The sequence below is a fragment of the Protopterus annectens genome, chromosome 2.part1 (assembly GCF_019279795.1).
Source record: "Protopterus annectens isolate FY-2018-M chromosome 2.part1, PAN1.0, whole genome shotgun sequence".
In the NCBI taxonomy this organism is placed as follows: Eukaryota; Metazoa; Chordata; order Ceratodontiformes; family Protopteridae; genus Protopterus; species Protopterus annectens.
In genome coordinates, this window is record NC_056729.1 from 1,229,936,141 (window position 1) to 1,229,953,229 (window position 17,089).

Here is a 17,089-nt window from a genome sequence, read left to right on the forward strand (position 1 = left end):
CTTCTTGATATGTGTGTAATACTGCTCTACAAACACTCCCTTGCCCATGCTTGGAACAAACTTCCCCTTGACTTACGTTCAATCTCCCACACCTCACACTTTAAAAATGAACTTAAAGTTGATTTTCTCAATTTCAGGACCTGCCCTTGCCATGACCCCACCTAGTCTTCCTTCCCTTTATGTACCCTCAAAAGGTCCATACTTAGTACCTCATTACACCTCTCTCTCCAATGTGTCTATTATGCATTTGCATAATTTTATACAAACAAAAACATTTATTGCTGACCTATTGAACTATATCAATGTAAAATTATGTTACTAAGCTTCTTTTTAATGCAACTTTAACTGTATGCATGTAACCCAACATATGTGAATATTTTTGCTATAACTGCTGTTATATCAATATTGTTTAAAATTGTACTTGTTTAAAAATGTACTACTGGAGCTTTTCTCCTCCTCCACTGAAAATGGGCCACAAGCCCAGTTGGACAAACCCGGTTAACAAATGTCAATAAATAAATAAATAAAAATAATACTATTGTATATCTTTCTGTGTCTTTTATCTGGGGTTATTTTATTTTACCAGGTTTAAGAATTTGCTGATCATGCTAAAACAGCAGTCAAAGGCTAGTAAAAGGTCACCCACTGACACAGCTGATGTACATTTCCGAAACAAGAAAGAAGATGCGTTGTTACGTCTCAGACTGGACCACATATCTTACAGGTGTTGGTATTCTGTTTCCAATATACAACGTGAAAAAGATCTCCTAGCAAAAGAACATCAACGCTTTTTACAGCAAATAGACTTATCCAGACAGTCAACATTAAATACTTTACTGAAAGACATTGATTCAGTAAATAAAAATGAAAACTCTTTTAGCATAGGTACTCAATCAGTGGAAAAATATAAGCCAAAGCATGCGTGTGATGTCACATCCAGATCTCCACACTGTCATTCTGTTCTGTCACATAAAAACTTGTCACAAGTTTTTTCCAGCTATAGTAGGAGAGCAGTCAGTTCAATGTCTCATATGCCTCATTCTGCTGTAGTAAATGAACTATTTACTGTAGATAATGACAACAATGAAGACACGGATCTGGCTGGTAACGATGTTAAACTAAATAAGGGTCCTAAAAAGAGACCAAAATCAACCTCCTTTCTGCTACATCACCCAGAAAGCACTATGGAAATGCTGACAAATAATCAGCTGAAAAGTATTTCTGCTCTAGATCAAATTTATCAACAAGAAATGGAGCGACATAGGCATTTACTAATGCAGGAACGAGAGAAAGAGAAACAGCGACTTGAAGGCATTTTACAAAAGAAAATTAATGTTTTCCTGAAGAAACTGCAAAGTGTTTAATTGCTACAATTGAATACTTTTGGATCATAGGGAGCTTTACTGCATATTTTAAGGTGTTTTAAATGTAATCAATAAAAGTATATACTTTTTAAGCACTTAAAAGCACCAAGGAGGATAAAGTATGGATTTTGACCAACTAGTTTGCAGAAATAAAAAAATAAAATTATGTCTAGAAAGCATGTTTAGAATTTGTGGTACAAACATTAGTTTACTAAGCGAGTTGTGACTTCATGCTTTCACAAACAAGTGGCTGTCAAGTGAAGTTGTAGGACTCCTGAATAATTGACAAAATATCAGGCATCTTTTTATTAATTGTGCAAAGTATTAAGAATTACATTCCATATGGCATGTTTTTATTAATTTCATTGTACTACCTTAATTGCATGCCTTAAGTATAATGACATACTCACATCACCATGTTATTAAACACCCCAAATGTTGTCTCACTGCAGTGCATGCATAGTTACATGTTCCTGTACTAAATGAGTTTAGGAACTTGGACCCTTTGCAAGGAGAGAAATAAACATGCAGCAAGATAAAATAAAACAATGTTAACAGAGTAATGTTAGTTAATTAAGGGGTATTTGTTGTTTGCAAGACAGTTCAGTCTAACAGTTTTAAAGTTCTGGTTTAACTTTTGATGCTTAACTGTACCATTCTGAAAACTGATTTCCTTGATGGCATAATCAGCTATGTAATGGGATGTAGAACAAAGGAAAAGCATTGCCACCCATCAACATTTTCTATGTTCACTTCTATTTACAAGGCTTGTCCCATAAATAACAGAAAAATAAAATGATGGTGAATTAGTACTGTTTCATGTTCTGGCAAAAGAAGTGATAGTAATGTACAGAACACTGGTGAGGTTTAAATTACACCATTGTATGTAATTATGGAAACCATTCCTTAAAAGAGGCATTGCTATTCTGTAAGTTATACAGATGAAACTTATAACAATGAAACCACGACCAAGGGAAAAAAAAGGCAAGCTATGTTTTTCCACTGATGGAAAGCTCTAGAACACAGAAATTGCGTGATACCTTTTATTAGACCAGCATGTTTTACAAAATATTTTGCCCAAAAGTTCAGACTCCGTGATCTCTTTGTTCCATGTTTACCTCTTGATGTAAGTATTGTAAAATTTGTGTTTGTCCAATAAAAGATATCACATCACCTTTGCATTCTAGTAAAAACAGGAGAAGAAACTAAGAATTGCAACCATAGACTAAAATTCTCTAACTTGTTCAGCATGGAGAAAATAAGGGAGGAGACATGATTAGTGCCTACAAGTGAAACAATGCTTTGTAAAACAGGGGGAATGAGTGTGTAAAATAGGAGAATGAGGAAGGCTGGTGAGTGACAGACCTAGGTTGCTGTGGGTTGAAGATCCTGAACTTATTCTGCATGGAGAAAAAAAGGTTTGACAGATATGGTCACTGTCCACAAAGTAATGATAAATGCCCAAGATAAAGGATAGCAAAAGGTGAAGATTCAAAAACATAAGCTCCTGGGGACCTATTCAAATGGAAATTCAATAGATATTATTTAAAGAGAAGATTTTATTTACAGTAAAGTAAATGCTCTGCCAGGGTGATTAGTTGAGCAAAAGTGACTGGGGTTAAGATGAACTCTAGGGATGAAAGGAGATGAGGAAAACGGGGACATAAAAGAGAAGTAGGAGTGAGATAGGAGGTAAGAGCAACTGAAACTAGTGAATGCTCTTCCACACCAAAACAGACACTGGGGGTAATTCAATAAACCTTACATGGAGTGATTCTCCATGTAGGAATAGTGTAGTGGCCCAAACATGGAATATGGCTGCTGAGAGATCCAGGAAATAGGGCTGGGGGCATGCATGAATGTGTGGACACCGTGCGAACACTGAGGTGTCCACAGAATGCAAATCACATCATCTGCTGGTGAAAACCATGCAAATGAGGAAATTTTCTGATTCAGGAAGCAGGGAGGCATCCGTGTAGGTGCCATGCCAGTAGGTAAAATGTACACGGTTACAAACCATGTACCAGACTATAAAATCTAAACAGGGGCTGTAACAGCCCAAATAAAAGGTTCTATATGTCACAGTAGCCATGCAAATGACCAAAACTATGGCCATTGAGTTGGAAAAGTAATGCAATTTATCAAAAATTAAACATTTTTTTAATACATATGCCACATTTAAGCGGTGTGCAGCGACACGCAAACATGCTATTTTGAAAAAATAAATAAATAAAAATTGTAAAATATGAAATATAAAGGTATGCAAAGTTATTGCATTATAGTGGCCAGCATGCAGAGTCATACAATGGCAAGTTACTGTGGTAGCTAAGGAGATAGGCCCTGGTGTAGTGCTATATCCAGGGTATACGCAATTAGGTGTATGTAAATGAGCCAAGTTTATTGAATAGCAAAAAAGGTCACCGTGTTCATAGGTACTAACCGTGGTAGGCCTAGAACTGTGTTGGTGTAGACAGAACAGATAGCTAACATTAAAAGGGGGTATGTCATGTCATGTTTAAGCAAATTGGAGCTTAGCAGCGCCTGTTTACACTCAGCTAAGCACAGCTAAGAAGGGGGTGTCTGAGACTGCTAAGCTATACTTAGCCCTGTGGACCGTGTTTTATCTAGTTAAAGAAAAGCTAAGCATCCTCGTGTACAGGGGAGGGGCTAAACTGCTGAGCAATGTGCTGTGGGTTTCCACGGAGCACTGCGGGGCTTAGCAGTGGAAGAAATTGGGAAAAAAAAAATTAAAATGAAATAGCCTGAGCAAGCCAGTCAAGTATAACAGACTGATAAGCTCTGTTTCATTGACACTGGCCCAGTCAAACCCATCAATGATATACCCGACAAGTGGAATGTATCATAGTCAGCCAATCACACAAGCTGCATCTGCAGCATGCCAGTATAAAGTATGCATACACCCTTCAGTCTGATTTTTCCCATATACACTGCACCATTGGAGTACACACTTGGGAATTTTAACTGACAAAAGGATAGGGGCTGATGCTGCTCTGCTAAGTCTGTATACTCTACAGGCAGAGGTCAGTGATGATGATGATGCCGACAATAGGCCCAGACTGAGGAGAAGAAGAGTGTTCAGGCCCAGGGTAACCTTTCAGGGGCTACATGAGCTGGATATAGTAAAGCGCTACAGGATGGATAGGGACATACTACAAGAACTCATCGGGCTCTGCTGCCCTCACCTCAGACCCAGAGCCAACAGAGCGGAACCCATCCCAGTGGAAAGAAAGGTATGTGTAGCCTTAAGAATACTAGCTACAAGTGTTTTCCAAAGACCTACTAGGGAAATCATGGTGGTCTCACAAGCATCTGCATCCAGGGTACTCCACCAGTTCCTGGATGACATGCTAACACATGCCAGCAAGCACATTTATTTTCCCAGCACCCCTGAGGAGAGAACCAGCAATATGCATCTTTTCTACCATGTATCAGACTACTCAGCGGTACTGGGTGCCATAGACTCCACTCATGTGCACTTCAAAGCACCACCCAGTGAGGAGGGTAGAGTCTATGTTAACCAGAAGGGTTATCACTCCATGAACTGCCAGGTTGTGTGCAATGCCCAGAGCATTATCATCAATGTGTGTGTTTGCAGCACTGGCAGTTATCACAACTCCCACATCTGGCACACATCACAGCTGTACTAGGCATTTGCCAGGGGGGACATCCCATATGGCCATCTAGTGGGGATTCTGGCTACGCACTGGAACTGTGAATGATGACACCCATCAGAAATGCACACACCAACTGAAGAATGCCATAATGAGGCACACACACAAACTAGGAACATTGTAGAGCATGTGTTTGGGCTGTTCAAGTCATGGTTCCACTGCCTTGATATATCTGGTAGAGCCCTGCAGTACTCTTTATCCACATGTGCACACATGTTCATAGTTTGTGCCATGCTACACAATATGATCCTGTGGAAACAGCTGTGGCAGGAAAATCAGAGGGAAGGGACACACAGCTCCCCACCATTTCCAAGGTCCCCGCAGGCACAGGGGGACTCAGAGGAGGAATCCCCAAGCCTGTCCATGTAGGCAGATGTAGGAGTGCCCAGTATGCCCTGGCCTTGGCAAAGAGGCAATGCATAGCACATACATTGACAACCTAGGGACCCAGGGACTGACACCTCACTCTGACTCACATACACTGTAAAAAGGATGCCAGCCACATCACACTATCTGTACCTTACCATGTATAGGCTATGTACTGTGTGCATCCGACAAAGTCAGCCCTGAAGTACTGCCCTCTCAACTGCTGCAGGCACAAGGTAAGTCATTCTTCTTAACAACAAATTAATGGGATAGTAGACTGTGGTAGCATATGTATGGTATTGCCGCATGTATACAAGGGAATGGAGTGGGATACCGGCGTAGCAGCAGACAACGGATAACTATGTCGGACAACAGGAACTCTCTGCCAAATACTGGCTGTTCCAGAATATGCAGTAGGCCCCAAACCAGCAAAACCCACTGCACTATGTGAGGGATTTACAAACAGCGGGGTCATAGGATAGATGCATGGATGTCAATGTTGGAGTCGCATACATACGTCTCAACCTCTTAGAGCAAGAAATCTGTACAAAGCCATAAAAACATAGAAAGTTGATAGAATAACAGGTTTTGCAGTAGCATGAATTCTCTGAAGGGTAAGAAGTCTGAAACTCAAATATCTATCATTAGTTTCTAACTTCAGTCATTAATGATTTGCCAGTAATTTTCCAAACAACCACAATTTTATGAAAAATGGACCCAAAATGTGAGGCAAACATCTGGACATTCTGCAAAAATCTGTACAGTTCAGAGGTATGGTCCCCGAAGCGCGACACACCTGTGTTCCCATAGAACTGCAGTAACAGTTATGTTTGTAAGGTAATAGCAGCAGACCACACATTCCCAGGGCTGTCCCAATCAACTTGCTAACATGTTCCATTTCCACAATATGCAGGGGTCAATGTGCTAGGTATGTGTGTGGTTAATACTGCCAGGAAGTAGACAGCACTGACTGGTGGCTGTTGTGGCTCACTGGGCTAAGTACATTACTGTGGGTGACAAGGTCCATGGTTTGAGACTGGCTGTGCCTGCTATTTTGCATGTCAGCTACACCTACTGTAGGAGTTCTACAGGCTGTCCAGAAGTCAATATTTGTTACTGCAGGAAAGCTGGAAAATGGAGGGACAGGGGACTACAGATATGGACAGTACATAGGTCTAAATAACCTAGACGGTGCCTAGTAGAACAGCAGGTTGTGACAAGTCAGTCTAGCACCAGGATACAAAGGCTGCCATGTAACTGTGTCATTACTGACAACAAGTCAGTGGGCACCATCCATACCCCACAAATGTCAGGGTTTCTCAGAATGTCCACATGTATCCTCATATATCTCACACCACAAGTTCCAGGCCAGATGAATTCACTCAGTTTAGTACACAGACTGATTTATTAAAATAGAAATATAACTTCTGCAGTAAAAATTAACAGCAAAATTTCAAGCTCTTTTACCATTAGGAACAAATAACACTTCTCTGGTGCCTCAGCTTTCAGAAAAACCTTTTCAGAATACCGTACTCTGAAAAGGCTTTTCTGAAAGCCGAAGCACCAGATAAGTGTTATTTGTTCTTAGTGGTAAAAGAGTTAGAAGTTTTGCTGTTAATTTTTACTGCAGAAATTATTTTTTTATTTTAATAAATCAGTCTGTGTACTAAACTGAGTGAATTAATCTGGCCTGGAACTTGTGGTGTGAGGTTTGGTTTATTCTACAGTGTGATGCTTCATCCTCATATATATCTGTTCTGTTTGTCATAACATTGCATTTGTCTGGCAAACTATTAGCAAACCAATAAAGATTGATGTGAAAACATCAATGACAGACAGTTGAGATGCAGACTTCATATCCATAAGAAAATAGAAATTAATAAAAAAACATTCTACCAACTGTCTAAGTTTGGAAGAGCAATATTAAGATGCTGTCCCCATGTCTGGGCCTGTGTCAGACTGTTATATACAGCCCTGTCCAGACTGTGGACAAAGCCTGTGACTGGAGCAGAGAAGGACAAAGGGCCACATATAAGGAGAAGAAGTAACCACTGGCCAGACAAATGTAGAATGTGCAGACTAGAACACTTGTGTAGTAGCATGGGTTCCCTGCAGTGTATGGAGTCAGTAGACAAATGTCTGTTAGCGGTTCCTCACATTAATCTGTACTGATCTGCCATTGATATACCAGGACATCACAGTGCTGTGCAAAATGTACCTCATATATTATGCAAAACTCTGCTCAGTCCAATACACTCTATACCCACCCTAGATATGACTCAGTTAATAAGGATAGCACACAGCCAGGAGATCCATCAGACAGTATATCAGTGAGGTGCTAGACTGTTTACATAGGTTCATCAGCCAATCAACTGTAGCACACAAACTCCTGGACCGGAGTGCAGGTAGGTCTAGCCTGGAGTCCCACTGTAATTATTGATGCTCATACTGGGCATGCTCCTACACCTAGCTACATTCAGCCCATGTCTGAACCCACATCTGACTATAGAACTGGGATGTACATACATCCCTGGTGCATACACTTCAAAACTTTATTAAAAGCGCACCTAAAAACATGCTGGCTATGCCCTTGCAACTCCCACTCTAATATCAATATCATCCACCCAACCAACTACTCTTTTTTCTTTCACCTCCACTAACTACCTTGATAGCAAGCCTCATGCTCATAAGCCTAGTATTTATTATACAGCAGGAACTTCTCATTGTTACATTTGTTAATGCTGTATATGTACTTCACAGATAACAGATAAAGATTCTAGTTGTCTACTGATGTGTTATGTTCTTGTAATATGTTTTATAAGCAATTTGTTAAATTGTTAATTGTTATGTAATATGTAATCCAATGTAACTACTGTTGTATTATTTTTCTCCCAGGCCTCCGCTGAAAATGGACCCTGAAAGTGGACACTCCCGGTCAACAAATTTAAATAAATAAATTCGGAGAGCTATGTACACCTTAACTGTCTATCCCCACCTCCATCAGACATGTTTACCCCATCTATCTGTATGTGTTACATATAATATTTATCTGGATCTGTTGAGTGTGATATACATACAGATATATAGGTAACATATACAAATATATCATTTACAGAGAGGCAGAGATGGGGAGAGAGAGAGAGAGAGACAGAGAGAGAGAGAGAGAGACCCTGAAAGGCATAGAGTGGGGTACTGCCTTAGCCACACGTACACCAGTTTTAACCAGTGGCATGTGCAAATACTATGGTAAGCCCCATTGTGTAATAGTAGGTAGGTAGAGATTGTAATCTCACATCGGTTGTCATGTGTGTGGGCGTGTGTGTGTGTGTGTGTGTGTGTGTGTGTGTGTGTGTGTGTGTGTGTGTGTGTGTGTGTGTGTGTGTGTGTGTGTGTGTTTCTGTATGTATTACATGTACAGCAGAATATACACACCCAACAGGCCTATGTCTGTCTAATGGCCACCAAAATTTTGGCCCTGTGACTACTGGCTCCACAACAGTGGTCTCCCTGTCAGCAGCTACTGATGTCATCCACCCAACAGCAGTGGCAGACACTCTCTGCATGTGTAAATCCTGTGGTGCATGCGATAATTGCATACTGCTGTAGTGCAGACAGTTAGATAGGTATTGGTTCTATTCCCAATGATAGCAATTGTGTGTGTGTATAAGTATATTCCCTTGTGGCTGTGTCTATTTCCTACCTACATCTGACATTTATTGCTCTAAGAGGTTGAGAGGTATGCCCCAGGCATATAAGCTCCGCGACACACACGATAAGGACTTAGCTCTCTAGTACATACAACTAGATAGGTAGGGTTTCTAATCTCAATACTGCCAAGCGTAGGAGTGTATGTGTCTGTGTATGCATATCACCTGTAGTGGCATGGTTGCCTTGCCTGTGTGTGTGCAATGATTATACTGTTTTGTGTGCCTGTGCCACCCTGCTAGCTCCACCATCACCAACTTATTCAGGGGTCTATGACACAGCATTGAAAATGCCTTTCATCTAATGGGTTAATAATTGGAAATTGTGTTAATAGAAGTCGATTTTTGTTGGAGGATGTGCCCCTGACATCCCCGCTAAATATATATTCCAACTCTGAGATCGCACTACAGTGAGGAAAGGGCAAATTTTTTGATCTTCACTGTACCACGATCTCTCAAAAGCGACTTCTATTAACACAATTTTGATTACAGCAATTCGATGAAAGGCTTTGTCGATGCCGTGTCATAGACCCCCTGTTCAGAGCCTACAGATGTCATCACCTGAAATGCAGAGTTAGACATTTTCAAACACAATAGCACCGTGGTGCATGCAAGACATACGGTGAGCTATAATGTACATAAGTAGATAGATAGGTGTTCTAATCTCAGAACTGGCAACTCTCTGTGCATGTGTGTTGGAATGCATGTCCCCCGGCAACAGTGTGTGTGTGTGTGTGTGTGTGTGTGTGTGTGTGTGTGTGTGTGTGTGTGTGTGTGTGTGTGTGTGTGTGTGTGTGTGTGTGTGTGTGAGACGGTTATACCATTTTAAGTGCCTGTTAACCCCCCCAGTGGCAATCCTTACAGCACCTGTAGAAGTCCTCCACCTGAACAGTAGTGGCAGACAGTGCAAAACTATATAGGCTCTGTGGTGCATGTGCTATGTGTATATCACTATTGTATGTAAAATTAGGCAGGTTGGGGTTCTACTCTCAACAAGGGCAATTCATGAGTGTGTGTGTGTGTGTGTGTGTGTGTGTGTGTGTGTGTGTGTGTGTGTGTGTGTGTGTGTGTGTGTGTGTGTGTGTGTGTGTGTACATATGTATATCCCCTTGCAGCAGTGTGACTGTGTTAGGGCCAAAAACATACCTCTTGACCCTTAGAGAAAGACATCTGGATAAAGCCATACAGAAAAGTGGGACAAAGTTCAGATATAAGGCTCAATCTTTAAATATTGCTGTGACAAACATAGAAAGTGGATAGCCTAACAGGTTATGCATTTGCATGCATTTTCTGGAGGGTATGAAGTCTGACAAGAAAATATCTGTCATTGTTGTCTAACGTCAGTCTTTAATGATTTCACACTAATTTGCCAGAAAACCACAATGTTATGACAAACAGAACAAAATAAGTAGCAAACATCAGGACATTCTGCAAAAATCTGTAGAGGTGAGAGGTATGGTCACCAACTATCCCACCCTGCAGGTTGCAGTCCATGTTTGGCCAGGTGTGACCTGTGACAACAACTCAAACAATACAGAGGTCCCTAGAGTGTAAAGACAGCAAACATTTCCTAAAGTTGTCTACTAGTTGCATAAAGCAGTTATTTCACATCAGAAGCACCTTAATGTTATGAGAAATAGCATAACGTATGGTAATGTCACACAAACAAGCAGTCATATTGGCAAACCAAGGGAAGTCCTGCCTGTTGCACTTGCAGTGGGTATGGTATGTCCTGCCAACTGTCATGATACTACAAGACATGTCCCACATTCCACATTTGATAAGGTGGCAACCCTACTCTGTGTTGTCTATGTGTGTGCAATATGTAGACATGTGTAGGCCATGTGAGTAGCTGCCACCCCAATGACCCACATGTATCTAGGCATGAATGTTAACTGCCACCATCCACATATGTAGGCACTGCCTAAGGCTGTGGCAACTGTAAGTAGTGTGCTGTCTGTCATTCACCCACAAACTGATGTTAACACACTGCAATGGAGTTCATACAGTGGGTATGGAATGTTGCCAAGGTCCTGCCTCAAGCTGAATGCAGAAAACAGCACCATCATACCATATGGTGAGGACATGGCCCCACTATTTCCCACATCAACAGCAACCCCATAAAAAATACAAACTGGGTTGACAGACCTGGGTACTCAGGTTGATAACACTGTTGCATTCAGCCATCAAGTAGTGGTAGTGGTCAGAAAAGGCTTGCACATGGTTCACCACATAAGTAAATGGACTGCATCCTGACAAAATGTGGACATTACTTCTGTATAGTCCTCAGTCAGTCCAACAGTACATTATCATCATGGCCGGTCTGGTGTGTACCTATACAGACATCTGCAGCAACTGGAAAGGCTATGTTAACACCCACAAAGGTTATCCATGGCCTTCAACACCTGTTCCATGCAGACACCCTCGAATCAGTAGTGCCCCACTTGGTATCGGACAGATTGTCTACAGGTGAGCTATGGCATGCATAGATGGCAGTGTTGTGCTCAGCCCTTCAATATATGCCCCATATATGTGAGTCTAACTCTATGCTTATTACCAGCATGACAGGCCTGAATAACATATGCAACAGCAAAAAGAACTGCTGGAGAGACAGGTTTGTCTCCCAGAGACTGCTCTGTCTCAGAAATGCACTTCTCATACATGTCATATAGAGTACTATGCAGACCCTCATCAAGTGCATCCATCATGACTGGATGGAAAAACAAAAATGTGCCCCAGGAGTCCAATCTGTGTCCATCAATACCACGGGCAACAGGTGCTGATCAATGATAATGTTGGGGATAAAGTAATGGCTAGGCTTGTAAGGGACCCAGGACCAGTACTCTAGTAACCTTCTATGGACCTATGAACCTGCAATCCTATGGAACTCCCAGGTGACATGTATCAAGAGTAGCATGCTGTGTCAAGGGGTATGCATGCAAGATTATGGTGTCTGCCCCCATTGTCCCTTACACATTGTTCCACGCATACACACCTAGGTAAACGTGCACATATACAGCCATACTTTGGTGAGGAAAAAGTCTCTGCTTTGCCACTGCACCATCATGAGCTTCTGTAATGGCAGTAAGTCTCCACAACTTAGACACACAGACACCTGGAACAGAAACAGAATAAGGTCTGTCAGACAACAGTCAATCAGAATTTTTAATAGCAATAAAGCATCATGGCACAAATGTACATACACTTTGATGTATATGTATGACAATTGCCAGCAGACAGCACCTTACAGATCATAACACTACTGCACTACAACCTGCCATTAACTATACTATATTCACCCTGTGCATCAAACACATATTAACATGTCCCTGCATTGATGGTATGGATAATAGAGATGGGCACAGGTATCATCACATTCACAGGGTGTGGTGTGGATTTGCCAAAGGCCTCAGCTGTGCCATACAGTTGACATTATGTGTGTCTGGAGGGGTGTTGGTCATCTGGGCCATGGAGAGGAGCTGTGTGTGTCTGTTGGTGACCTGCATGTTACAGTGCTCTCTGAGTGTGTACATGCACACAGTCAAGCCATGTGCTATCCCTACACAAGGGTATGTTGGACAGCCATGGACTGTGCATGGCAGAATTTACAGTTCACCATCTCTGGATATGAACATGGGAACTGGTTTTGCCAAGTGTAGCAATGGCATCGCCATGCTCAGTGCCAGATATGGTACTACTTGCTGAAGGTGACTGGTGTCTGGTGGGTCTATGTCCCTCACAGGATCACCCAGGACCATGTGCCCATGGCCTGCCATGTTGTGGTGTGGACAGCAGCCTCCCTTCAGTAGTGCTGGTGGTACTGCCACTATGGGAGTGTGACTGTGCATGGCCATGTGGGCTCTCAGCTGATTTTGTTGCTGACCTACATCCAAGTGTCTGACGCCCTACTCCCACCACATGTTCCAGCACAGACATTGCACAGTTAAGGGCTGACAATGTCTCACACCACTGTCTATCCACTACATCAGTGAAATGATGTGAGGCATCACCAAAGCCATGGAGGAAGTCATGCATGCCAGACAGTGCGGCATCCATGACCCTGAGCATCCGTCTGGTGTACCGTTCACAATGTGCCTGTGCCTCCATGATGGACTAACACATGCATCGGGTGACATGTGCTATAACACCTCTGACAGGCACTGGATGGGCAGCGGTCCTCCTTCAAGCACCCCTGTCAATCTGCCTGTGTGGGACCTCATCAGCTCTCTGTCTACGGCTAGTGTCTACAGTCACAAATGCCATAGTCACCCCACTTCCCTGTTCAATGCCACCACTTTCTGACTACCTAATATCTGTGGCTGCTGGGGACTGGGTATGTGTGGCCATACTGATTGTGTGCAGGGATATTGGGGTTGGAAGTGGGATGTCAACCAATGGGACACATTAATCCCCCAACAACCTCATCTGTGCCTCACAATGGCCACCACCATCATCATCATCTGAGTCCAATGAGACACTGACAGGTTGTGAGGGGGGACATACTCCAACCCCCATGGTCACCTGTGAGGGAAAGACAACATGACTACATTAATTCCTGCACTATAATGTCTGTTGATTCACACACACACACACACACACACACACACACACACACACACACACACACACACACACACACACACACACACACACACACACACACACACACACACACACACACACACACACACACACACACACACACACATATATATACAGGTGAGATGCCACAAAGGCATTATACAGACCGCACCTTCTGACTGATGCCATGCATAACATACAATCAGACCATAACAGACACACTCTGGACAGACCCTCAACCAAATGCAGTGCAGCTATGTCCAGTTAATGTTGCTAGTACTATACACCTGTAAGATATGTGACAAGTCAGACTATGTGATAGACCCTGATGTAAAACACAGTGCACCTTTTTACACAATAGTAATGCACCCCTGTATAGCAGACTGGCTACACCTTTACAAAAATACATGCTACTATGTTACAGCTACTGCAAATATGCTACTGTAATTACTGATGTGATACACTGCAGTGAAACCCACCACAAGTGAACATGCATGTATTGCAATATGGCTAAGCTTAACAATAGTGTCCATGGCAAACCAGCATCCCTTAACATGCCTAGGGTATAGATGAGCCATAACAAGACAGTTCCACACTCACTGGCTACAGGATGATGGTCCCCAGCCACACCAGAGCTACTAATGGATTTGTGGGGGAGAGGTGTTGTCAGCGCATACATATGTGGCATTGGTACAGGATAATATGTGCATTTATCAACATGTACAGTACAAACTGTGATACTACCCAAATTGCTGACATTCACAATATGTATGCACACATGTGCATTAGAAAACCCCACCCACAAATGCAGATTGACTTGAAATATGGGTACAGATATGCAGAGGCTGACACTATGAATGCTACAGTATTAACATGATGACCACTGGATGCTTACCTGGATGCTCCTTGGCTGTGGAATCCATGCCACCCACCTCCATGACATATGTTGTGATAGTTTCTTGTGAGCTGGTGGCTAAACCCAGGTTTGCCAGGAACTCCTCTGTGGCTGAGAGTGGGGGTTGTGTAGCAAGCCTTCCCCCGGTGCGAGCACAGTCCCTGGCCACAGCTGTAGCTCTTTGCCAAGCATGATGTATTACATCTGTAGCACGGTGTTGGACCTGTTCATAGCTCCTGTCTTGCTGGCCCACGTCATTCACTGTTGCTACAATGTCTGCCCACAGTGTAGCACTTTCTTGCTGGTTGTGCTGAGTCCTTGTCAATAGCACCCAGAGGTGGCATCAATAATGGCCACAGTCTCAGCTTCTGAGAAAGGTGGATTGTGACGTGTATACATCCCACCTGAAAGACATGAAGAGGGGAATACATCACAGGACCGCATACATTGCTCAGCACAATGTACACACCCTGCACATCCACAATTGCCATCACTGTCCACCGCTAACTCCCACATCATACCCCACTATCACTACAATATGTATGTGGCTATCAGCAACATAGTGGCAATACATCATGCATTCCCTCCTGATCCTGATGTTGCATGCTACTTGCTGCATGTGCTATGAGGTGTTCAAATGCATTTACCTGTTGCAATTATTACTGTTTGTTCATAGCCTGTCTATATGGTATGCTGCGGTGTCAGCCCCCTACTGTTGTAGTAAGCACCTGAGCTGTAGGCCCACCCCCTCAAGTCTTCCTGGCCTTCCTCCCTCAGATTCTGGACTATATGGCTGGACAATGTCCTATAGTTTCCCCTGCCAGTGTGGTTGGTATGGGTGTCCTGGCACAGCGTAGCACCTGCCTCATGTACACGGATGAACAACTATCTACAAACACCACCAAGGAACACACTGTGTGAGAGATGCAATGACAGTAGGAACCTGCAGTCCATGTTCCCTCCCTGTCATGGCCACATATCTGTCCCCAAATAGGTTGTTAACACACCGCCACACCTATACAACACACACACATATGCAGTGGACCTCAACATACACATCCACAAAGAAAGGAGACCTCCGAGGCAAAGCTACACGTGAACTCCACAGCCACAAATTGCACATACCACACATTGCCACACATCTCTGTCCCACAAAAATGCAGGCATCAGCACGTCAAACATATTAAACATAGGAGACTCCATTGTGAGACACAGTGATGTGCCTCTCACCTGGCTGTATATGTGAATGGGCACAGCTAATTGTGTATCAGGTGACAGACTCCACCATATCACATATGCACTGCTGTCTCTCACCAACAGATAATGTCATGAGTCTGTCACAGTCCATGTTGGCGTGCCTGACCTCAGATGTATGTCCCTGGACTATATGCAGTGTGACATGAGTTTGCACACTGATTATGTGTCCAGGCAGGTATGTTCCTAGCCTTATGCAGCATTCTGCTGTCACCCAGACTGATGCTGCAATGCATTTAGGAAATGATTGGCCTTAACATGTGGCCTTTTATCCTGTGATATTCCAGGGGGGTTCCAGTACTGTGAGCATGCGATACTATGGTCAGCAGACCACAATGCTCTGCAATAGATGACCTCCATCTGTCTCAACTGGCCTTCAGGCATCTGGCAATGGTTCTTGCCACCCCATATTGCCTTTATTAGGAAAACTGGTGAGGTTATCTCTACCAACATACAACTGTCAGCGTAGCACACATTGAAGGTCATGCTGCTAAACCCCTAGGTGTCTACATATGACTCTGGCCTCAATGCAAGCATTCTTAACCCTGGGAAATGCTGACATCTGTGCAATCACACACACATGGTTCAAAGCTGCAGAGAGCACACCACCCTTACCTAGTCAACAAGCTTATCTTACAGTCATACCCCAAAGTGTGGGTGGAAATGGCATGGGCCATGTGATTGCAGTATATATGAGACACATGCACACCTCCATGCTGTACAGGCAATAAGATGCACAGGAGACACCACACGGGCAGTTCAATTCACCATTGCTAACGCACCTATTCAAATCATAGCTAGCTACCAGCCACTCCATGCGACCAGGAAGCCCATGCTGCCTACATGGACCTCAACAACTGTATTCTGATTTGGGTATGTACCTGAAACCTATCTCACTTGAATGACCCAAACTTACATTGGAATTTGTACCCATGCCAGCACACACATGGCCAAAGAGCTATCAGCAGTGGAATTACAAACACATTGATGCAGCTAGGGGCTACCTCCACTTGAGATGAAGGTGTGTTGCAGTTGATATTACACAACACAGGTTACCACTGCAGCATCCTTACAGTATCATCCTCCATGGCAAAGCAACCATCATGCGGTCACATTTGCAGTCACCACCCCCTCACAATACCCATCTAGCTGGGGTCACACATAAATACATCTCCAATGTGAAATACATCCTCCTGGGGGATGGTATACACAGCTTCACAGCCCCAAACCCCT

The 17,089-nt window shown here is 43.1% G+C and overlaps 1 protein-coding gene across 1 annotated transcript in view; it reads left to right on the forward strand.

Annotated features, from left to right (window-relative positions):
* LOC122794768 overlaps positions 1-2,158 on the forward strand; it is an 80,782-nt gene extending 78,624 nt beyond the window's left edge. Inside the window, exon 3 of the mRNA XM_044063395.1 lies at positions 587-2,158. Within this exon, the coding sequence (XP_043919330.1) occupies positions 606-1,364 (759 nt within the window). The 5' untranslated portion in view covers positions 587-605 and the 3' untranslated portion in view covers positions 1,365-2,158. The remainder of the gene's footprint in view (positions 1-586) is intronic.
* Positions 2,159-17,089: the final 14,931 nt, after the last annotated feature.